Source organism: Prionailurus bengalensis, chromosome B1, assembly GCF_016509475.1.
Source record: "Prionailurus bengalensis isolate Pbe53 chromosome B1, Fcat_Pben_1.1_paternal_pri, whole genome shotgun sequence".
NCBI classification, from domain to species: Eukaryota; Metazoa; Chordata; class Mammalia; order Carnivora; family Felidae; genus Prionailurus; species Prionailurus bengalensis.
Genome location: NC_057344.1, coordinates 76,007,408 through 76,032,304, shown reverse-complemented (window position 1 = coordinate 76,032,304; position 24,897 = coordinate 76,007,408). Strand labels below are relative to the sequence as shown.

General features: G+C 43.1%; 2 protein-coding genes across 5 annotated transcripts in view; one reads left to right on the top strand and one right to left on the bottom strand.

Annotated features, from left to right (window-relative positions):
• FHIP1A (FHF complex subunit HOOK interacting protein 1A) overlaps window positions 1-3,933 on the top strand; it is a 243,846-nt gene extending 239,913 nt beyond the window's left edge. The window contains exon 13 of the mRNA XM_043567500.1: window positions 3,202-3,933. Within this exon, the coding sequence (XP_043423435.1) occupies window positions 3,202-3,455 (254 nt within the window). The 3' untranslated portion in view covers window positions 3,456-3,933. The remainder of the gene's footprint in view (window positions 1-3,201) is intronic.
• A 1,380-nt stretch (window positions 3,934-5,313) lies between these two features.
• The window catches only part of GATB (glutamyl-tRNA amidotransferase subunit B), an 89,037-nt gene continuing 69,453 nt past the window's right edge, over window positions 5,314-24,897 (bottom strand). For 3 of the 4 annotated variants that reach the window (XM_043567501.1, XM_043567502.1, XM_043567509.1), the window contains 2 exons: window positions 12,833-12,967; window positions 5,314-11,347 (listed from right to left, as the gene is read on the bottom strand). In XM_043567501.1, coding sequence (XP_043423436.1) covers window positions 11,219-11,347; window positions 12,833-12,967 — 264 coding nt within the window. In that variant the 3' untranslated portion in view covers window positions 5,314-11,218. The remainder of the gene's footprint in view (window positions 11,348-12,832; window positions 12,968-24,897) is intronic. The other variant, XM_043567503.1, reaches the window with a different exon arrangement.

Genomic DNA, 24,897 nt, shown 5'->3' with positions numbered 1-24,897 from the left:
TTGCTTTTGAACTGAGAGCTTGATGGAGCTTTGTGACACTCTGAGAGGCCACTCCCGTGCTAACAGCACAGCCTGCTGGGAAGGTTTCCCTGCAAATCTTAGGTCTCCCTCACTGGGCACGCTCCTGCTGCTGCCTTATTAGTGAAGACAATTTTGATTCTTGGATTCAAGTGGGTAAATGAGCCTTGGTGATGACACTTTTTTAAAGTCATGACACTTTTTGAATTCATGGATGAAGCTAGAATAATGAACCACAAAAACCCTTTTTTGGGAGGAAGGAGGAGTGAATTTGAAAGAGAAAGATGGAGATGAGGAAAATGAACCATCCAGGGAGATCAGTTGTAGGGAAGAGCTGATGTTGGTCAGTTCCTTCCCTCATTCGTTCATTCAGCGAATGTTTATTAGCTTCTGCTATGAATAACGAAGTGGGTTGGGTGTTGTGAAGGACACATCGCCTAGGGGCTCAGCTCTCAGAAAACTCAAGGTCTGATAGAGGAGGAAAAACAAACAATACAAGGTTAAAGCGCCACATTGGCCTTTGCTGGTTAATAAAATGGGGTGGGAGGCTAGAGCAGGGAACGACATCTGGGGCAGGAAACAGGAAGTCTGTGAAGTCAGTGGCAGCTGAATTGCTGATGATATGATGGATGACCCATCAAAAGGTCCCTGTGTACATTATGCCTAGTGGCTCTTTTTTTTTTTTTTTTTTTTTTTACCTCTTGTTTGTTGATTTATTGAGGTATAATTAACATACAATATTAGTTTTCAGTGTACAACATTGATTCAACAATTCTATGCATTACTCAGTGCTCATCACGGTAAGTGTAGTCACCACCTGTCACCAAACAACATCATTACAGTGTTATTGACTATATTCCCTCTGCTTTACTTTTCGTCTTATAACTAGAAGTTTATACCTCTTAATCCTCTTCATCTGTTTCACCCGTCTCCCTACCCATCCCTCCTCTGGTGACCATCAGTTTGTTCTCTATATTTAAGAGTCTTTTTTTGTTTGTTTGTTTTTCTTTGTTCATTTGTGTTGTTTCTTAAATTTCACATGTAAGTGAAATCATACGGCATTTGTCTTTTTCTGTCTGACTTATTTCACTTAGCAGAATACTCTCCAGGTTCGTCCACGTTTTGCAAAAGGCAAGAGCTCGTTTTTTTTTATGGCTGAGTAATATTCCATTATATATGTACTATATCTTCTTATCCACTCATCCATTGATGGACATTTAGGTTACTTCTGTATCTTGGCTCTTGTAAATAATGATGCAGCAGAGGGCTGCATAGATCTTTCAAATTAGTGTTTTTGTTCTTTTTGGGTAAATACCCAGAAGTAGAATTACTGGATCATACGATAATTCTATTTTTAATTTTATTGAGGAACCTCCATACTGTTTTACACAGTAGCTGCACCACTTTGCATTCCCACCAAACAGTGCAATAGGGTTCCTTTTTCTCCACACCCTCGCCAACACCTGTCATTTCTTGTTTCTGATTTTAGCCATGCAGACAGTTGCAAAGTGAAGTTTCATTGTGGTCTCATTATTCAGGTCTTTTGCCCATATTTAATTGGATTATTTGTGTTCTGGGGGTTGAGTTTCCTATTGACTCACTTAATCCTTACAACTCTGTGAGCTTTTGACACATGAGGACATTAAAGTACAGAGAGGTGAAGCAACCTCCCTGATGTCACTCAGCCACTAAGTGGCAGAGTGTGTGCTCTTCTTAACCACTGCACTGGGGTCTCTTGAGGCTAGTGAGATCTAGAGGAGCAGAGATATGGGGAAGAGAATTCCATGGATTGTGCAGGTCTTGGCCTGGGATTACTGTCTATGGGTGTCCCATTCCTCACTCGTAGCCAGTCCAGCTTCCTTTGTGAGTTTTGCTGGACCCTTTGAAGAGCTGCGGTGCTGGAGGACTCCCGTGAGGGTCCCAGGGGGTGGTCTCCATGGCTGGCCACGGACCTCAGTGATCTCAACACTTTTGTCCTCACTTTCTTCTCCGGACATGTTGTGTGTTTCTGCTGAAAGGTGGCAGCAGACAGATCCTATACAACTTTTCCAGTTCTTCATGGAATGAAGTGTGATAAACTCTAATCTAAAAGATATTTAAAGCAGTAAAGCAGAGGATTTTTTTTTTCACACTAAAGACTATAGTAGTGAGATGTGGAAAGTACTATAAATGTCAAGAATTTTTAGTACTGTAGTTAAGCGACACTCTGAGAAGTGTTGAAAAATGGGACTGAATTCTAAAAAGCAGCCAAAATAATGAAGAACTTGAATATAATGATTTATAAAGAGTAGTGAGCCTATTTGAGTAGGGGCAGACGGACGCATAAATAATTCCTATAAATATATGAAGGCTGGAGATATTTAAGAATTAAATAGTGGGGAAAGTTGAACCATTTTAATTAGTAAAACTGATTTGATGTGGAAATGCAAATCATTTGAATATGTTCAAGTTTGGGCTCATCTCATCCTGGACCCGTGTTACTGAAGCTGAGATTGAAACCCCTGAAAACCCTTCTTAGATGGAGGCTTCTAAGCCACTTGCTGCCACTAGATGCCCATGGTGGTGGGAAGTTCTCAATCTGGTCGGTCTTCCTAGCACCCAGCTTCCCCTCCGTTATTTCCAACCTTTAAAAGGCTTCTTCCATTCTATTCTTCAAAAAAGGCTGGAGATCCCAGCCAGGAGCTGGGGGTCCTCAGGGAGCCCTTGAGGCCGGAGCTACAGAGAGCAAGGAGTGGCTTGGTTAGCCCAGCTTGCCTCCTGCAGCTCTGCTTTAATTGGTAAAGGTAGGATGGTTCCCCCAACACCAGGAGAGCAGGTGGAGCCTCTGGACGTCCCCAGATAACACGTGGTGAGTTAAGTCTTCACTTGGTAGGATGTCCTGGGCATGGAGGGTTGCCACAATTGCTGCACGAAGTTCCTTACACAGGATTTGGGATAAAACTCTCGCCATCACATACCTTGTGCTGGAGGTTATCTGCTGGACAGCAACCCAGCCACGTGTGTGTGTGCACCACGGGGCGGAGAAGGTATATGTTCAAGGGCTGTGTCTTCGGACTTCGGTTCTAGGAACTGAACCCACGACGAGACAGTCCACCAGCCCCCTCCCCTCAAACACACATACTTAAGAGGGTGGACATAAAGGCCTGTGGAGGGTCGCCCTGACAGTTTTCTTTCTGCTTTCAGATCCCATTCAAGATGCTTCCAGGACAGGAATTGGCAAGAACCTTTTGGATGGTCCCCCAAGAGTGCTTCAGCCCTTCCTGACAAACAGAGCCAAGGTGGCTGGGGTGCCCCCAAGCCTGCCCCTGCCGGTGAGGAACACCATGCTGGCCGCTGCCCTCTTCCCAGAGTTCCTGAAGGAACTGGCTGCCTTGGCCCAGGAACACTCCATCCTGTGCTACAAGATCCTGGGTGACTTTGAGGACTCCTGTTGTTAGTTTTTTTTTTTTAATAGAGGTTCTTGTTTTTAAGGTTTTAGCGTCTTGACTGAATGTTAAATGCAAAGCTGCTTACAAAAATTTCTACTTTGATATTTCCTGACAATACTTGATTTGTGGGGAGGGAAATTTTCTGTGTACCTCCTCTTTCTCTAGCCGGGTCTTTCCACCTCCTCTAGAATGTAAGTCTCATAAGCTGGTAACTCCTTGGGCAGGTTTTCTTTTCTTTTTTACTCCTCAATTTTTTGGTATTCTCCCATCCCTTTGAGTCACTTATCTTGCAGCTTAGAGCTTAGATCACACCAAGCAAATACTGGGGTTCCATGATTTCTGGAAGTACCCCGGGTTAGAAGGCTCAGCTCTTCAAATAGCACATGAATGAACATCTGTTCCTGTTGCCTTCTGCATTTTGGTTTCCCTTTTCTAAAAGGGAAGAATAAAGATGGGGCCCCGCTTTCCTCTATCACACAAGCATGTATCATGTGTCCCTTTGCATCTTACTTCCAAGATTTGCACTCTGCCCAACATGTGTTGCCTTATGTTGCAGGCAAATCCATTGGTTTCAGCTGTTTGCCTGGGAAGTCAGATGTTGTGGATAATTTGGAATGCAGGGAAATTTTCTTGTTGCTTGAGAGCTTTCTTTAATCAGTGTATCACTTCCTAAACACTGGAAATAGTTTTATTTTAGTAAGATTTGCGCAAAATGAAATCTACATAGGCAAACGGTTACATTGGTTTTTAGAAGTTTGATGGAGAAAGTGGGGTATCATATACTCGGGTATCATTGTTTTGTGTTTTATAAAAGATTTTGTGAAGCTATTTCACAGTGGGTTTTGTGGGGGTAGGGAGGAGTATGGGGCAGGGGAAAGGATAAAGGTGAACTAAATGAAATCTATAAAAACATTGGCAATTATTTTAGATCCTGTTTGCTTTTTCTAATATGTTGCACTTTGTAGAGAAACAAGCACTGTACACTTTGGGACCTGGAATGTAAATGCAGACGGGTCACAGGAAGCCCTGCGAAGCCAAGTGCCTGCTGGTGACTCACTACACACAGAAATGCTGCCTTCTGAGTAATGGGGTTCATTAGAAGGCCCCCACACGATGTATTAGTGCCTCTGTGCTGCTTTGCAGCCTGCTCCAGGCATAATTATACTTAGCGCCACCGGTCTCCTTAAACCACCAAAGAGGGAGAAACACACACAAGAACTGTCTGCTAAAAAACGAGACCATGAACAGCTGATATTTGTGGACATTCGGTTCCACTCCCCTCTATTTTGAGCAGGGGAGGAGCACATAACAAGGGTGGGCCTCCCTGTTTGGGGGGAAACGGGAAGTCCCGGTTCTTCCCAGTTCTTGTTTTCTTCGTGGGCATCGCTGCTGAGCCCTGGGGGCAGCCACAGGTCTGGCGGTGGTGCCTCAGGAGGACTGGTATGATTTTAATCAGGCCCGTAGCAGAGGAGGGCAGTGGAGGAAAGAATCCCATCTGAGACCTTGCAGAGCAGAGGCTGCCCTTCAGTGTTTCACGGTTCTTGAAGCAGCTTTGTATTGAGAGCTAGCCAGCCCATGGAATGTGGACCCCAGGAGACCTGGCCTGGGCAAGGAGGCTCTCAGCGGCCAGCCTCACAGTGTTTCTAAGTCTAAGCAAGAAACCAAAGATGTCGACCTATTGTATGTTTCTGACTTCACATTTGTCTGTCTTGGAAAATGGCTTGCCCACCTGTGGTACAGCCGCAGGAATGTATGAGGCCCAGCGGACTGGCCTGGCTTCCTGGCACAGCCTTGTATTCGCAAACCCCCAGGTCTCCACTGGAAAAGAAGGTGGCTCAAGGTAGATTAAGAAAGAGGAACAGGAAGATGGAATGTAAGCTGTAATTTATTATCCTCTAGCTTCGTTTTGGACAAGTATTTACCTCCCAGTTTGGACTGAACAGGTACAGAAAATGCTGCAGTCATACCTGGAAAGTGTATTCATTGGCTTTTTGGCTTGATTTACACTTCTCTCCATTATCTGGTGATGGTGTTGATTCTTCAGTCCATATTGCTTTATTATAGACCATTGTAGTCCCCTTTGTAGAGGGTACCCTTTTGGAAAGAGATTGCTTTTGTGCCTCTTAGCATTTTTAAAAATAGGTACTGAACTAGACTTACCTTAAAGGAGGGCAGAGATGATCAGTGTCGGGGGTGGGAGACAGTAAAATTAGCTCCCTTGGTGGGGTGCCGGTAGCAAACTCACATGATAACCCTATTTGGAATTGGAAACTGGTTCATCTTTCTGCATCCATTATAGGCCTCCTCCACAGTATTGTGTTCAGGGGTTTTCAAAATGAAGTCAGAAATCTGACTTGGAAATGTATTATAGAGAACTGGAAAATCCACACGGTGGAGTGAAACAGCCAGGTAGCTTAGGTAAGGATGGTTGTGGCAATAGTGTGGACATACCAGAGGAAAAACAGCAGAGTCCTGAGGCTATAAATGAGAGAAAAGCAAATATGGTGGGGGGGGGGAGGGGGGATTGGAGGAATGAACTTTGATCTAGGAAGATATGGAGACACTGTACCGTAGGTGGGTGACAATGGTAATTCCTTGGTGGGAAAAAATCATGGTAAAAATCATAGTCAGTGGGGCCTGCAGAAATTCTTTTTTGTAATGTAGGGAAAATTTGTAAAGATATTTGGCGTGCTTTAAAATGTGGTCCGAGAGTGTGGTCCCTGCTCCATACGACAGGCTCCCACTCAGATGCTGTGCTACCTGTTGGCAGGCACAGTGGGCACAAACCCTTTGCTGCAGGCCTGAGACCGGAGTCCCTGTGTCTAGCCTAATGGTCCTGGGCAGTGAAAACAACTTGAGGATTCCTGGAACATCACACATGCCTTTCAATTCCCAGTGCAGGGTCTGAGGTAAAGTTCCAGATGGAGTGAATTTTATGATTCAAAGTATATGTGTGCACTGGGATATTTAAAATAGATCTTTAGAAACAACCAACTAAATTTTAAAAATTGTAAACAAATTCCAGGTGAATTTAGGCTAACGTACAGCTTTTGGGGTATAAACAATTTCCCAGCCATGAAAGGGGGGTGCCAGAGTAACCAATTAAAGAGATGTGATTTCCTTTATTAATAGATAACTTCCTTTCCTCAGTATTTAAAGGAATTCTGGAATTCTCCCCTCTTTACCCAGTACTGGCTTGGAAAATACTTTGATGTATTGATGGCTTGGAACTGAGGTCTCTGTCACATGTAGGGAGGATGCATTCAGTTCTTTTTTGGGTCCTCGGGAGTACCTTTTGCTCAGCAAGTGCCTTTGATTTAGGTCATACATAATTGTTGGTTTTCAGTCCATTAAGAAAGACCTCACAGAGCTTTGGAATTATGGGGAGAGCATCCTCTTACAAATAGACTCCAGAAACAGGATACGAGAATATTTGGGTTGCCTGTTCAGTTTGGGTGGCCAGTGGTAGTCAGGGTTGACAATGGTCTCCGAATCGGCTGGGATGCCACGGCCATGTGGGTTGACGTCCAGATCTGGTTGGAGGTTCTGCGCCGTGGAAGCACCGCTCATTTGGAATCGGGATCGGGCGTGTCTAGGTTCGTGAGGGAAGCGCTGCCCTGGCTGGGGTGGGCCGTGTCACTGGTGTGAGGTTAAGGATGTGCAGCATCAGCTACAGCTCTCATTTAAGGGCAGTACAGTTTAATTGCTCATTACCAGTCCTGTGTTTACGGAAGTGGCTGTCAAGCTTGCCATTTTTATGAAACGCTTTATTGCAGGACAGCTATTACTGCACGTGCTACTTCAAGCCACTGGCCCAGACCAGTGTAATTTGTGGCTTGCTGCGAAGCTCAGCCAGCTCTGCAGTGTTGGCTTTTCCTGGAGGCAGCGGTCCTCTGGGGGCTGAGGCCACACCAGCTTTAAGTCATTGAGAAGATATTCTCAGGCCCCTCTCGCTTCAGCCATCATTCTATAAATCACGCGACACTAATTCTCCATCAAATCACAGCTTAGAACACCGTCAGACCAGTGTATACTCCACCCTTAAATCACATCATTGAGGAAACATTGTAAGAAAATGGAGTGGACTCTTTTTTTCCTTTTTGAATGACCATCATAAACCTAATGCTTTAGGAAGAGCTCTCGGAAGACTAAGAATTGTTTTCGGGATAATTTTGCCTCAGTAAATCTTCCCCACGCTCAGGCATTTATTAGGCCATTACTTGTTTTGGAGGACAGATTATCCTGGCAGCTCGTTAAGTGGATAAACAGGGCTTTCATGAAAGGTTTTTGGTGACGTTCTATGGGGAAGAAGACAGGGACAGGGTTGGGGGCGGGGGTGGCGTAAGTCTTCAGTTCTTTGGCTCTGCACTTTGGATCTGAAGACAGATGATGATTTTGGCTAGAACTGACCCTTCCCATCCCATTGGGTCATTGTGAATTTTGTTCCTGTCTTATGACATGAGAGTAAACCTAACTCATTGTCAGCCACACCGGTTACAAGACTGCCAATAAGCTCTGTCAGTATGCATTCGATATGTATTTCAGGCATCTTTTGGGGAGCTTAGATTTACTATGTCATTTCAGAACCTGACAAGGGTGATAGAAACTCTCAGGCCAGATTATAAATTTCACGGAGCTGAGGCTGCAGAAGTCTGTGCTTCTGAGTGTGTCTACGGACTTTTTATTGGGACGAGTCTGCAGAAGGCTTGTAACAAGGCCCCTTTTTGGCCTGGAGATATTTTAAGGGGGAATTTAGTGTTGATCTTAAATGCTTTTTGCTAAATTATTTGATTAAGGGAGGCAAGGAGAGAGGATTTCAATCACATTCTAGCCATCTTTCAATTTAGGGTCATCCGTGTTCAAATAATCCATGAATACATTTGTCTGAAATCTGCCAGAGAAGCATGGCCGCCATTTCCACGCTGCTTTTGGTAATGGATAAATAACATGACCTTTGAGATAGTGTTTTGCCCCCGCAACACTCGGTAGAGTCCTTGAAATGCAGCAAATTCAGTAGAAATGAAAAACACAGTATGAATTGTGGGTTATTCCCATAAGCTGTGTACTGAACTAACTCAAAGCTCCAGGAGGGTGTGTACTTTCAAAAATTTCATAGCCTTCTTGCAGATAAGCAATAATTAGAAAAGAGGGGCGTGTGTGTGTGTGTGTGTGTGTGTATAAGCTCAGCTAAAACATGCTAAACTTGTTATAATGATTAGCTTTTTTCTGAGGCATGTATACTTTAAGAGACAGGAACAGAAGTTCACCTTGGTGCATATGCCTGGACAGAGTCAAGAAGCTCCTTCCTAGACTCATGTCCAGAATTCAAAGCCTACTTGTGGGCAGCACCAGCCTCTCATTCTAAAAGGCTGTCCACTAATTTGGTTTTATAAACTTAATCAGCATTCGCTAAAGTTACTCTGTGCCAGGTACCATGCTAAGTGTTGAGGCTGAGCTTCCTTTCTGCCAGAACCAGCCAGCCAACCAACCAACCAACTTCCCTGTCAACCAACAGAACACATGGTTTGGGCATGACCAGGTCCAGTTGGTTCATGCCATCCTGGGGATGAGCCAGTTTTCCAGTACATTTCCTTCCCAGCCTACAGGTGTGTGGATTCCAATGACAGATGGCAATGGCTTCACATGACACCAACTCACACATCTTCATGAGATTTTCGTTGGAACAGCAACGAACCAGACTAAATTCTCACTCATGCAAAGATGTATTTAAAACTGTACTTGAGACCTGTTTAGAATAGAGCCATACTTTGTGAGTTTCTGACTGTTATGCAAATAGGTCTTTTGAATATATAGTCAGGTTCCGAGTAAGATAATCTGAGCTGTGTTTTGATTCTTTTTCTATTAGCAGTTATAACTAATTCTCGGGATTTCAGAAGTGGGCATTCAAGACCACGGGCAATTGTCAGAGGTAGACAGCACTATAAAGATCAGGTGTCTCCATGGCATTTTTCTCTGGAAATGATCAGTCCATAATACAGTCTACACTGGACATAATTTTGGCGATTTGTCTTCATCTGGCTGCCTCCCCACCCCCATCACCCATTTTAGCAAGGCCTTGATTTAAAAGGGCCTGGAAAGATCCTCCAGTATCATCTTTTGTAATGTTTGATTACCCAGAAGCCAGACCTTTGGTGAAAATGGGAGTTTTTAAGACAAAACTGAACCGTATTATTCCTGAGAAAACCATCCTGCCAGAATCCAGGCTCAGGCTGTCCTGCCCCATTTGTAATTCAGACTTGCAAAGTGCAGAGAGAAGTTGGACTCAGCCTCTCTCTCTAGAAAAGAGAATATTCTACTTCTAGGTCCAGTAGGTCGTCAGTGTTGGAACAGAATGCACGCGGAGCAGGCACGTGGTTGCTGCGTGAGGTAACACATTCTCGCACAATTCTGAGCCATTCTGTCACAATTTTTTAAAAACCTTACCTCTTCTTGCTTGTCTGGTTTCCTTTCTGTCCCTGCTCTTTTGGCTGGGTAAGGGGGATGCTTAGGGAAGTCCTGAGCAACTGCCAGCACCTGGGGCACCACTCATGGTCACCCTGGCGATGGGGAAAGTCTGCTTCTCTCTGGTTCCCCAGCTGCCACCGTTCATGACGGCAATGCTTGGACTCTTCTTGGTACGCTGGAGAAGCCAGTGTAAAATCAGAGCCTCCGAAGAGCCTGTTCTCTTATGCCACGGTTTGACACGTTACAAGATAGCATTTGTGAAAGTGGTCTTTGAGCACCATGAGTCAGAGGTAACAAAGGCACGCAGCGCACACAGGGGTGCTCCGGTGCGTTACACAGAAGCCGCATTACTGTCACGAGAACAGGGGTGAAGGCGACCCAGCCTTCACGGAGAGGTTGTTAACTGCACCACAATTACTGCTAAAGGTCAAGATTTTGATGTACTAGTTTATAATCTTATTCTTTCCAGGGAAAACAAATCAATTTAATGTTACATTTTTTGTTTTAATCTTTTTTCGGCTTGAGGGTGGGGTGGGCGGGGGTCCTTGTCAGCTGCACAATCTTTGACGTGTAAGTTAATTTTTTATGTGATATTTCAGTATATATTTTGTTCATTAAATTTATTTGAAAACTTTTTTTTTTTGTTTATTACAAATAATGTTTCATTTACTGTCAGACCTCCCGGCAATCCCTGGGGAGCTGAGCAGGTGGGCAATGTCACTTTTACTCCGTGGATGAGTGCGGGCTAGTGAGACTAATGCCCTCCTTCCCAGCCCCGCAGGGCCTGTCTAGACAAAAGTGTGTTTGGCATGTCTGTCCTGTTGTGGTTTTTATCTCCACTCATCTACTTTCAGGTCTAAAATACTGCATCCAGACCATGGTCCCTCTTGACCACTGCTCATGCCTGGCACCTAGAGCAGTGCCTGGCTTTTGGAACTTACTCAGAAATACTTGTTAAAGAAGTGCGGGATGGGAAGTTTTCTTAGAACAGTGACAGCACTTGAAACCGTGTGTTTCACTTAGTTTAGAATTACTAAGGCCTGGAATGTGCTATTCCTTCAGCACCACTGCGGCCATCCTGGAACCACTTCCACGTCAATGAGGCAAACGGGGCTGTCGCTGCTGGTCTGTGCAGGTAGCATCCCAGGGCAGAGTCGGGTCTGGCCCTGGGTGGCCTACAGCTCTAGCTGGGGCTGGAGACTGGGAGGCGCCAGCAGGTTGAGACCCTGGATGTCAGGTTTCACGGGCTCAGGTTCTCAGTCATGGCCGCTCTGCTGTCCCTCAGGCAGAGACGGACCCAGAACATCTCATGAGGACAACTGCTTCTCCAGGATCTCCTTTATCACCGTAGGATCTGCTCGGTTGTGAGTTACTTTTCGTACCAACCCAATCAGTTTGTTTATGGCTCTGGGGTTTCCCCTCTTCATGTCCATTACCTTTAAAGATAGATAGAAACTGTTTTAGAGGAGAAAATAATGATATGCATACTTAAAAATGCTAAATTAAGGTTTATGTTTGCTGACACTTAAACTTCATTTCTTTTGTTTTCCTGTTAGGATTAGATATAAAATGAGAAAAGGAAAGGGGGGAGGTGTGAACTTCTGAGGAGGTTTCTAGGCTCCCATCACAGGGATGTCTGCCACTGTGCTCCCTGATTAAAGCGGACAAGGAGAGGGCTGTGTGCATGACAAGGGACTGTCCACAGCAAGGGAGCTGGAGTGCAGGAACGAGGGTGCTCTCCTGGGTGCCCCAGTGACACAGAGCTTCTCAGTCTTGGGGTGAGTAACCCTAGATGAACGATCTAGTCTAGTCAGAGTGAGGTCCTTCTCTAATCCTCCCATGGTTAGCAGGCACGGAGATGCCCGGCTTTCCTTCTCCCCCACTGCCTGCCAAGGACACGTGTTTGTCAGAAGACAAATCCGAAAAATGGCAGCTGTCCTGGAGCACGGGGGTTGGGGAGTGCACTGTGGTGGGCAGGATGGGGACAACAAAAGAAGGAGGCGCCAGCTTCCTATCAAGTAGCCACTGACTGTCAGGGCCACCCGCCCCGAGCTCCGGCTCTGCGGCATCTTGATGGGTAATAACGTCTGTGGGCATCTGTACTCAGTGCCGCAGGACGAGTCCGAAACTGAAAGTGTGTCTTTATCAGTCACTACAGATGAGGCAGGAAGACAGAGATTGCTGGACCCAGCGCAAGCTCATTTTCCTTATCGAGAGCTCTTTTCAGAGCTGTTAGTGTCCCCGGCAAGCCGATGGGTGGGTGGGTATTATTCTGAAAGAGATGCTAGCAATTTTTTACCCACTAAAAAATCTCTAGACAGTACGATTAGACTTGGGGAGGAAGGGATGGCACTCATTTTCGCTTTTATATTTTGTTCTGTGCTCAGAACACAGAATGACTTGGTTTTCAGCTACGCTCCTGTCAAGGATTTTCTCCATAATTTACAAGTAATTTCCCTTTCTGCCTTTCTTCTCACCTCTTTTAGGCATGGAGCTAAAGTGTTTGCCCATCTTTCTTCCCTTTCTGCAGTCATGCCTGCTGGCTTGTTAGTGAGCAGTCTCCTTATAAAGCAGAGTGAGCGGTAACAGACTCAAAGTGCCCGCCCTGGGAGAGGGTGCCGTGCTGGGAGGTCAAAACTTGGATCCGGTGAGCCCAATAAACACCCCTGTAAACCGAACTGCATGAGATGAAACTCCAGGGGTGGATTTTCCTTCTGGGAAATGTGGTATTTTTCTAATATTCACCAAATTTCAGCTCTTGACCTTAGCTAAAAACGGATGAAGTGTTTTAGGGAACTGCTGAGCAAGCTGGGCCGGCCCTAATTAGGAAGTGCCTCTGGGCGGTGAAAGGGAGCAGTGGAGAGGCTCCTGGCCTGACCAGGAGAGTAGACCCTCTCCACCCTGTGGTGACCATTAATTACCACTTGAGGATGCCCCTCCATCACGGTGTGGCACACCCGTTCCAGTGCCTCTTCATCCTGCATCAGTTCAAGCTTCCTTTCTGAAACAATCTGTGATGGAGTCTTCCCTTTACTCCTCCACAATTCCTCAAACACCTACGGGCCAGAGGAGGGAGAGAGGGACGGAGAAGTGAGGACCTGCTCCACCTGCCGCGGCCAGGACAAGCAGAGCTGAGGTAGAGCGGATTCAGTGAATTCCCAGATGTGTGGGCCTGCCCTATGGGAATTCCCTGTCTCTCCTGAAGCACCTGGACAGTCTACCCAGGCTGAGGTGTTCCCACAGAACAGAGCCTGAGACGGGGGGACAGTGGGCCCTTCCCACTCATGGACTCAAACCACGTGGCCGGGAGAGGCTGGGAGGAGCTGGGAGCTGAGGACTCACAGGGCCCCTGCCGCCAAGAGTCAGAGGGCCAGGGCCAGCTCTGCTTCACGCCCACTGCATAAATTAGTTGAGGTGCTATTATTCTGTTGAAGGCAGGGGCAGCACAGGCTGAGGGATGTAACCACTGCACTGAGATGAAGTCCAGAAAGCTCAGCCTGCTGGCAATTATGATTTCCGGGGGGCAAGAAAGTGGCCCCATAGTAAGTTACAAAAGGGAAAATAACTAAAAACATAAATCATAATCCACAGGGGCCTCTGCCATGCCACGTTTATCCCCTACTGGTGGAGCTAGACCCAAATCTGGCTATGATAATGAATAGTTAATGGTGTATTTTTCTACCTAAAAAAATAAATAACACCAACAAATCCCCAAGCTTATCAAAGTTGGGGAAGAAAGGAATACATTTTTAAAGAAGGCATTTCCTAGGGTAGTTTTCTTCCTTCCTCTTGTTTTTCTAGTGTCAACTGCAGGGGTGGGGTGTGGGCTCCCCTGTTAGTACTGACTGCTGGCAGAGGTGAAGGAGGTGCCGCAGGAGACTGAGCACTGGATGTTCCTTATGAACATTCGGGCTCAGGACAGGCCAGCCAGGAGCCATTCCTCCCAGAAATACAGAGCTCGTCAATAATTAGCACACAGGGCAAAGCAAATGAAGGGGAAGATGCTTTGTATCTCTGCAGGGCTCAAAGGTTTCCCCAGTCTGGACAAAGACAAACCACAAATATTTACCGTGGCGACAACAGTCCGTGCACCATCCGCTCAGCTATCAGAATACTCATGGTGACTGTGGCTGAGCGGTGTCTTTGGTGGGTCTTCCTAGAAGCCCCCCCCCCGCAGGGCACCCCTCTGGCTACTGCTACACAGGCCTGGCTGCTTAGAGAAAACCTGTCTCTGCTCTTAGAAAAACACGGACTATATATGCGTCCAACCAACTTTTCAACTATTTTTTCAGCCAGAAAATGGGTGAGGCATTGAGGGAGAAGGGCTCAAAAACAGATAAGAACTTTCCCTGCCTTCAACAAACTTCTTAGTGGAGCATCAGCAGCATAGGGATAACGGAACAATGTGTAAGGCAGAAAAGCAAGTCTGAAGAATTTCTCTCATCTACTTCTTAGATTAGAAATTTCTTAAATTTCTGAAACTGCAAAACATTGTTTCTAATTATATGAGTAAATACATGTTGGGGGGATAGGATGAAAATGGCAGAGTAAGAAGATCCTGAATTTGTCTCCTCCCAAGGACACACCAAAACTACAACCACATCCAGAACAATCGTCTCTGAGGACAACCTGAAGACTAGCAGAACAGCTCTTCCACAACTAAAGACCTAAAGTGAGGTGGGCAGGAGGGGCAGAGACGTGGTCTAGTCAGGACCCACATGCCTGGCGTGGCAGTCCACAAGTAGGAGGGAAATCAATGCAGAGGTCCCCCCTGAGGAGTTTAGGATTCAGGCTCGTCAGGCACTGCTGCCCCGGGGACCTGTACTGGGAAGATGAGCCCCCCAGTAACGTGTGCCTTTAAAAATCAGCAGGCTTTAGCTCCAGGAGAGCACAAGGGCTACAGGAAATGAGGTTCTGCTCTTAAAAGGTTGGAGTACAAACTCACTCTGACACCCAGCTCAGGGGCAGCCGTTTGAAAAGTGCCAGGCTGGGGCGCCCAGGTGGCTCAGTAGGTTGAGAGTCCGACTTTGGCTCAGGTCATGGTATCGCGGTTCGTGAGTTCAAGCCTGTGAGTTCGGGCTCTGTGCTGACAGCTCAGAGCCTAGAGCCTGCTTTGGATTCTGTGTCTCCCTCTTTCTGCCCCTTCCCTGCTTGCATTCTCTCTTTCTCTCTCAAAAATAAACAAAGGTTAAAAAAAAAAAAAGTGCTTGGGCCATATAAGGAGGAGATTTATTGACTACCCTTAGGGTATGTGCCAGAGGTGCATGGATTTGTGGGAACTTTCTCGTGCAATGGAAGCACTGGTGGGCACCATCTCTGATACTCTCCATCTACCCTGCAAGCACTGCTCAACCCACCCAGATGTTCCCCTGAGGTGCCCCTCCAAGCAGCTCCTGTGCACCACCCCTGGGGAGTAGTCGGGATCAGCACATACCTTCTACATAAGATCATTCCTCAAGACTGGGCAATGTCGCTGATCTGCTTAGTACATAGAAACAAATACAGAGAGTCGGGCAAAACGAGGAGACCGAGGAATATGTTCCAAACAAAAGAACAAGACAAACCTCAAAAAAAGAACTAAACAGAATGGAGGTCAGCAATCTACCTGACAAATAGTTCAAGGTCACAGCCATAAAGATGCTTACCAAACTTGGGAGAAAAATGAATACAGTGAGAACTCCAACAAAGAGAAAATATGAAAAAGAGCCAATGAGAGCTGAATACAATAAATGAAACGAAAAATACAGTAGAAGGAATCGAGAGCAAATATGAATCGGCATCTGGAAGACAGGGTAGTGGAAGTCCCCTGAGATGAGCAGCAAAAAGAAAAAAAGAATCCTAAAAGCAGCAAAAGGAAAGCACCTAGTTATGGACAAGGGAAACCCCGTAAGACCATTAGCTGATTTTTCCACAGAAATCTGGTAGGCCAGGAGGGAGTGGCACGATATATTCAAAGTGCTGAAAGGAAAAAACCTACAACCACAAATCTACCTGGCAAGGTTATCATTTGGAATTAAGGAGAGAGAGTTTCTGAGAAACAAAAGCTAAAGGAGTTCATCACCACTAAACCAGCTTTAGAAGAAATGTTACAGGGGCTTTTGGAAACAAAAAAGGAAAGGCCACAACTATAAGAGAACTGTGAAAGGAAAAAATCTCTGATCAAAGCAAACATACAGTAAAGGTAGTATGAAGGTTAAAAGACAAAAGTAAAATCAGCTAATCTATAAAAATTAGTTAAGCAATATACAAAAAGACTGAAAATATGACATCAAAACAATGGAAAGGGGAGGAAAACCATAGTGCTTGTAGAATGTATTTGAACTTAGGTGACCATTAACTTAAAACAGACTGCCATATACGTAGGGTATTATATTATGAACCTCATGGTAACCATACACCAAAACCTGTACTAGGCACACACAATAAAAAGAAAAAGAAATTCAAACATAACACTAAAAGTCATCAAACCACAAGGGAAGAGAACAAGAGAAGAAGAAAGGAATAGAAAAGAACTACAAAAACAACCAGCAACTAATAAAATGGCAATAAGTACATACCTACCAGTAATTACTTTAAATGTAAATGAATTAAATGTTCCATGCAAAGAACATCAGGTGGCTGAATGAATTAAAAAAACAAAACAAAACAACAACAACCCTCCTCCCCAAGCCCAGGACCCACATTTGCTACCTTACAAGAGACTCATTTCAGACATAAAGACACACAAAGATTGAAAGTGAAGGGATGGAAAAAGACATTCTATGTAAATGGGAATGAAAAGAAAGCTGGGGTACCAATGATTATATCAGACAAAATAGATTTGAAAACAAAGACCATAAGACAAAGAAGGGCACTACATAATGGTAAAGGGATCAGTCCAACAAGATGACAAAACAATTATAGTATCTTTGCACCCAATACAGGAGCACCTGAATATACAAAGCAAATATTAACACAAAGGGAGTAATTAACAGTAATACATCAGGCTCTTGAACAACACAGAGCTTAAGGGTGCTGATCACCTGTGCAGTCAAAAACCACATATAACTCTCGACTCCACAAACCTTAAGTACTAACAGCTTACTGTAAACCAGAAGCCTTACTGAAAACATAAACAGTTGTTAACACATTTTGTATGTTAGATATATTATATACTTTTATATTATAAAGTATTATATTTTGTATGTTAGATATATTTACAATAAACTAGAGGAAAGAAAATGTTATTAAGAAAATCATAAGAGAAATATATTACTGTACTTATCAATACCATAAGTTAATGTACATTTACAAGTATCATCTGTCAGTACCTATATTAATACTGTCTTATACAAAACACTGTTATATGTATACAGCAAAAATAAAGACATTGTGAAAAAAATTATATTTACAAAATAAAAACTTTCTAATATATGTTGAAAAAAAACCTGTGTGTAAGTGGACTCACATAGTTCAAACCTGTGTTGTTCAAGGGTCAACTGTACAATAATAGTAAGGAACTGTAACACCTCACTTACATCAATGGAAAGATCACTCAGACAGAAAATCAATAAGGAAACAGTAGCCTTAAATCACACAATAGACCAGATGGACACCTACCACCCCAAAACAGCAGAATACATATTTTCTTCAAGTGCACATGGAACAGTCTCCAGGACAGATCACATGTGAGGCCACAAAACAAGTCTTGATAAATTTAAGAGGACTGAAATTGTATCAAACATCTTTTCTGACCATGACTGTATTTCAAGGATACTGATTTCAAGGAAAAAAAACTGGAAAACACAGAAACATGGAGGCTAAACAACATGCTACTGAACAGCCAATGGGTCAACAAAGAAATCAAAGATGCAATAATAAAAATACCTTGAGGCAAATGAAAATGGAAACATACATTCCAAAATCTATGGAATACAGCACAAGCAAATGTCGTAAGAGGGAAGTTTACAGCAATCCAGGCCCACATCAAGAAACAAGAAAAGTTTCAAACTAACCTTACACCTAAAGGATCTAGAAAAAGAACAAGCAAAGCCCAAGCTTAGTAGAAGCAAGGAAATAATAAAGATCAGAGTGGAAATGAATAGACACCAAAAAACAAAACAAGAAAAATAGAAAAGATAAATGAAACCAAGAGCTATTTCTCTGAAAAGATAAGCCAAATTGGCAAACCTTCAGTCAGACTCATTGAGGAAAAAAGAGGTTCCAAATAAAATAGGAAATGAAAGAGAAGTTATAACTGATACTAGAGAAATACTAAAGATTGTAAGAGACAACTGTGAAAACTTGTATGCCAACAAACTGAACAATCTAGAAGAAATGAATAGATTCCTCGAAACATATAATCTTCCAAAACTGAATCAGGAAGATATAGAAAATCTGAACAGACCAATTACCAATAATGAAATTGAATCAGTAATAAAAATTTCTCAACAAACGAAAGTCCAGGCCTAGACAGCTTCACAGGCAAATTCTACCAAACATTTTTAAAAGAGTTAACCTATACTTCTCAAACAATTGTTAAAGAAATTGAAGAGGAAGGAACACTTCCAAATTCATTGTACAAGGCTGGCATTGCCTTGATAACAAAACCAAGGACACTACCAAAAAAAAAATTAAAAAAATAAAATAACATGTCAATATTCATGATCAACAACAGATGCAAAAATCCTCAACAAAATGTTAACAAATTGAATTAAAAAGTATGTGAAAAGGATCATACACCATGATCAAGAGTGATTTATTCCAGGGATGCAAGGATGGTTCAACATACACAGATCAACCAACATGATACACCACATTAACAACATGAGGATAAAAATCATATGATAATCTCAGTAGATGCAAAAAAAAACCTCTGGCAAAATTCAACATCCATTTATGACAAAGTGGCTAGAGAGGAAACACACTTTAACATAATAGAGACCATATATGCAAAATGTACAGCTAACGTATTCAACAGTAAAAGCTGAAAGCTTTTCCTCTAACATCAGGAACAAGACAAGGATGGCCACTCTTGCCACTATCTTATTCAACATAGTACTGTAAGTTCTAGCTTAGTCCTAGCAATCAGGGGAGAAAAAGAAAGAAAAGGCATCCAATTGGCAAGGAAGAAGTTAAACTGTCACTATTTATGGATGACATGATACTAAGAAGTCTCTAAAGACTCCACCAAAAAACTATTAGAATAAACAAATTCAGTTGCAGGATACAATATACAGAAATTGGTTGTGCTTTTCTAATAATGAAATACCAGAAAGAGAAGAAAGCAATCCCATTTACAACTGCATCAAAAAAAATAACATACCTAGGGGGGAAAAAAATGTAACCAGAGTGAAAGACCTGTACTCTGAAAACTATGAGACACCGATGAAAGAAACTGAAGATGACACAAATAAATGGAATGATATTCCATCCTCACTGACTGGAAGAATTTATATTGTTAAAATGTCCATACTAACTAATCTATAGATTCAATACAATTCCCATCAAAATGCCAACATTATTTTACACAGAACTAGAACAAATAGTCCTAAAATTTGTATGGAGCCACCATAAAAGACCCTAAATAGCAACAATAATCTTGAGAAATAAAAACAAAGTGTGAAGCAGCATGTTCCCTGATTTCAAACTGTACTACAAACCTACAAGTAATCAAAACAGTATGATATTGGCAAAAAGGAAAAAAAAACAAAACAAAACAGAGGTCAATGGAACAGAGGCCAGAAATAAAACCATACTGATATGTTCAATGAATCTATGACAAAGGAGTCAATAAATATAATGCAATACAATAAATCTACATGCAAAATAATCAAACTACCACTTTCTTACACCATTTACAAAAATTAACTCAAAATGGATTAAAGACGGAGATGTAGACCTAAAACTATAAGACTCTTAAAACAGTAAAATCTTGGACACTGGTCTTAGCAATGTTATTTTGGATTTGTCTCCTCAGGCAAGGGCAATGAAAGCAAAAATAAATGGGACTATCAAACCAAAAACCTTTTTTGTACAGCAAAGGACACCATCAACACAATGAAAAGGTAACTTGCTGAATGGGAGAAGATATTTGCAAGTGATCTATCCAGTAAGGGATTAATATCCAAAATATATAAAGAGCTCATACAACTCAACACTAAAAAACATCAAATGATCTGATTAAAAAATGGACAGAAGACCTGAATAGACAGTTTTCCAAAGAAGACATACAGATGACAAACAAACACATGAAAAGATGCTCAACATCAGTAATCTTGAGGGAAATGCAAATCAAAACCACAATGAGGTACCACTTTCTGTCAGAATGGCTAAAAACAAAACACAAGAAGCAATAAATGTTGGTGAGGAGAAAAGGAATCCTCATACACTGTTGGTAGGAATGTAGACTGATGGAGCCACTCTGGAAAACAGTGTGGCAGCTCCTCAAAAAATTAAAAATAGAACCACCGCATGATCCAGTAATCCCACTTCTGGAAATTTATCCAAAGAAAATGAAAAAAACAATTTGAAAAGATACATACATCTGTATGTTCACTGTAGCATTATTTATAATAGCCAGGATATGGAAGCAACCTAAGTGTGTATCAAAAGATGAATGGATAAAGAAGATGTGGTATATATATACAAACGAATATTACTCAGCCATAAGAAAGAAAATCGTGCCACTTGTGACAACATAGATGGACCTACAGGGTACTATGCTAAAGGAAATAAGTCAGAAATAAAAATATCATATGAGTTCATTTGTATGTGGAATCTAAAAAACACAAGACAAATGGACTCAGGGATACAGAGAACAAAATGGTGGTTGTGGGAAATATGTGAAGCGGACTAAGAGGTATAAACAAGTCACAGGGATGTCAAGGTACAGCATAGTGATTATAGTCAATAATAAACTTTGGTAACAGATGGTAATTAGAGTTATAGTGATCATTTTATAATGTACATAAATGTTAAGTCACTAAGTTGTACACCTGAAATTAATGTAAGATTATGTGTCAACTATACTTCTATTAAAAACATGTTCACTGTAGAAAATAAGGAAATATAAAAACGATAAAAAAGAAATCACCTGTATTTCCCATTCCCTCAAGATAATAAATGTTAGTATTTTGGGGTTTTTCCTTCCCCTATTTTTCTTTGGGAACACAGTTGCAATCATAACATATATACAGTCTGTGATCTGCTTTTGTTTTACTTGCTACTACTTTTCATATTAATACAAAAATTAATATCCATTAAGTATATTTATCATAATATGATTAAATTAGCCCTCTGGTAAGTATTTAGACTTTGACCAGTGTTTATTTTGTTCATCTGCACAGTCTCCTAAAACAGTGCCTAAAAAATGTCCAACATTCAGCAGGAGAATGTGGAAATCTCAAGAGGGATCTAGATCTCTGGCTCAAAAGTGCAATCACCTGTGAGGACTTAGGAATCTATGCAGCACCTCTTTATAGGCAGATGAGGTGGCAAGCTCAGCAGATGTGGGCGGTCCCTGGGGCCTGGGAATCGTAAGCTGGCACACCTGGCCGACCCAGGAGGCCGCTCCTGGGCCTGCATCATTTTTCTTGGCCCGCAACAGCCACCGTGGCTGACAGCACACAGTGGACCCGAGCAGGCTGACCAGGGGCTCAGCCTTTGCCTGGCACCTAATACAGTGGGACCCGACAGGCTCGAACGCTGGTTGGATGAGCCTGAGCCAAAAACACCAGAACAGAGGCGATGTGAGGCAGCTCGGGAACCACTGCCAAACCACACCATTCAAGAGGAAACGCAAGACAACGCTAGGATGGATACTTTTAAATGCAGAGGCTGGCTGCTCCCTGAGAAAGTAGAGCGGGGTAGGGCGGGGATACAGAGTGACGCCGGAGAAACATTTCAGTGGCCTCCAGGAACAAATGGGAGCCCTGTGTCTGGGGTGTTCTCTACTCCCAGAGTGAAAACATACCAGCTTATTAACTTCCTCAATTGGTCGAGTGGCCACCGCAGCCCAGCCCCAGCCCCAGCCCCCCTGGGCCGATGCAGTAGACTCCAGCTGTCTAATCCTCTGCTCGTTCCTGTTTGAGACACAGTCTGTGCACTCCTGGCCGAAGCCCAGCAGGGTGAGAATCACTGAAGGGGCCTTCCACCTCCAGGCCAGACTTGACAGGGCTCCCCAGCCCTCTTGCTACAAACATAATGGCTTCTGTACTTGCCAGCCTCGTGCTGCAGCATAAATCCTCAGCTTTTGTCTGTGTTTAATCACCACCCTGGGAAGTGCTATCGAAGTGCAACTGTTTCTGGCTGGGAGTGCAGCTCCCAGGCCCTGCCGCTGCCCACCCAAGATCAAAGTCCCTAACACAGGATTCTTAGGGTAATGCTGGCCGTCTGTGTTAAATGGCCACTGAAAGCATGGGGTCACGCAAACTGGGAACCCCCAATCACACACTGACCACGGAGCCGGCTCTGACACATAGGGCAGCCTTAAGTTCCCTGGGGACTGAATTCACACACCCTTTCAACTACTACCCCATTGTGTCTCGCTAAAGCTATTTTTAAAGTATCTAGAAGGAAGGATGGAAGGAAAGCAGATGGGCCTCTCACCTGTCCAGGGGTTTCCAGGGTCAGAGTGTGGAGGAAAGGCCTATTGAAGGGAGAAGGTAGGGAGGGGGCCGGGACAGGAACAGAAAGGGGTGTCCCCTCTGCTCAAAGGCAAGAACTGTGAAAGGTCATTCTTCTAGAAAGGCACAAACATCAGCCCAAGCCCTGAAAAGAAGTAGGGCACAGTAAAATGCACATAGAACTGAAGCACTCACTAAAAGGGAGAAAAAGACATCACATCATTTGTAACAGTTTTACTGCATTACATATAACATTTTCTGCATTAAAAGGGGTTGGTGATTTCTCTTTAAAGCAGATCCCAAAGTAGACAAGAGGAGACGGGTTAAGTGGCACACCTACATGTTAAAATTCAATTTCCATTGCTATGGAATCATAACCTGGCTTGGTTCCACTAGAAATGCTAACCGGACAATCCCCAAGAGACAGTGGATAAGCCACATCTATTTCCAGTGTGCACAAAGGAGGCATGCACACAGTCCACACCATTTCCCCTGGGGCTGTGGCTGGCCAGCAGTGTGGACAACACCCAGGGCCTCTGACTCACAAGAGGCTCAGGATCCCGGGGTGCAGGTCTGCAGGTGAACCGTGACTCTGACGGCCCTCTCCTTGGTGAGAGAGACAGGGGCCGCTACCCACAACTTCAACAGCTAGAACTAGATCCTGTGACAAGAATTGAGATGCTTTTGTCCACAGTTACCAGGAAGTTGCTCATGATGATAAGTAATCTTTTTCTCTTTCCGTTTCTGAAAAACAGGAGTGCTGCATCATAGCAACCTGTCAACACCCCTGCCCCTGGGGTGCCAAGGGGATGAGGCCTGTAAATCTCAGGAGCACTGCCGGAGTACCTCCAAGGAAGGGGCGGTGAAATGTGTAAGGGATGAAATAATGGGCAATGATGTAAGGGAGAGTGATGCGTTAATAGTAAATTAGACATAAAGTGGGAGATTCTTTGGAATTCAGAGTGTTCTAAGGACAGGATGGCTCTTTCTACATATCTGTCATCCTTAGGAGTCAGTTACTTGGTCTACTTTTTTTTCCTCATCTCCTGGTCATCTAATCACTAATAGAACCCCAATCCGTCAGAGGGAAACACCAAGAAGGAGTAGAAGCAGAGAGTCTGCTCTACTGGAGCACCCTCCGGCTCACAGGGTTTCTAGAAGCCAAGACCTACTTCGATTCTTTTTAAAAATACAGTAAAAAGTTAATTGTAACATTTTTCTTTTAAAAAAGTACCCTACAAAAGACACAAAAAGATGCTCAACATAATTGGTCATTAGGGAAATGCAAATCAAGCCCACAGTGAGATTATCACTTTACACCTACTACTAGGACGACTATAATCAAAAAGACAGACAATAACAAGTGCTAGCAAGGATATGGAGACACTGGAACCCTCATACATTGCTGATGGGTATGCAACTGGGTGCAGCCAGTTTGGAAGATAGTCGGGCGGCTCCTCAAAATGTTAAATGTACAACTACCATATGACCCAGAAATTCCGTTCGTACAGGTCTACACGTGACCAACTTGAAAACACATGCTCAATCAAAAACATCTGAACACAAATGTTCAAAGCAGCATCTTCAATAAGAGCCCAAAACTGGAAACAACTCAAATGTCCATTTATGGATGTGGCATATACTTACAGTAGAATATTCTTTAGCCTTAAAAAGAAATTAAGTACTGGCACATGTTAAAACATAGATGGATTTTGAAAACATCACGTTAAGTAAAATAAGCCGGACACAGAGGCCACATACTGTACAAGTCTATTTACGTTAAATGTCCAGAATAGGCAAATCCACAGAGACAGAAAGTAGATTAGTAGTAACCTAGGGCAAGGGGTTAGTGGGGGAGTGACTGCTAATGGTTTGGTTTTTTTGTGTGATGAGAATGTTCTGGAATTAGATAGGGTGATGGCTGAATAGGTTTGTGGATATACTAAAAGCCAATGAACTGCCTGGCTCATAAAGAAATAAACTAAAAAAAAAAATCACTATAACCTCTTATTTCTTATTTTCTAAAGTCTTTATTTCTCTAACTTCACGTCTGTCCATCCCAGCAATCCATCCTTCTAATAGTACATGTGTATGGAAGGATGCCTGGAAGGGTGTCCACCCAATATTAATGGTAGTTATTTCAAGGTGGTAAAATTTGAAGATCTTTATATTTTTCTATATTACTTAAATTCTTTATAATGAAATAATACCTTTTTTTTCCACCAGAAAAATCATACATGATTTTATTAAATACAGAAAACAAAGTAGAAAAATAAATAAAGCAAAACCCCCAAGGCAATAATATATACAGGAGATTCCCTCAGGCAACATACATTTAACACCTTTCTAGTCAGACTTTTATTTCAGTTTGATTACCTCAC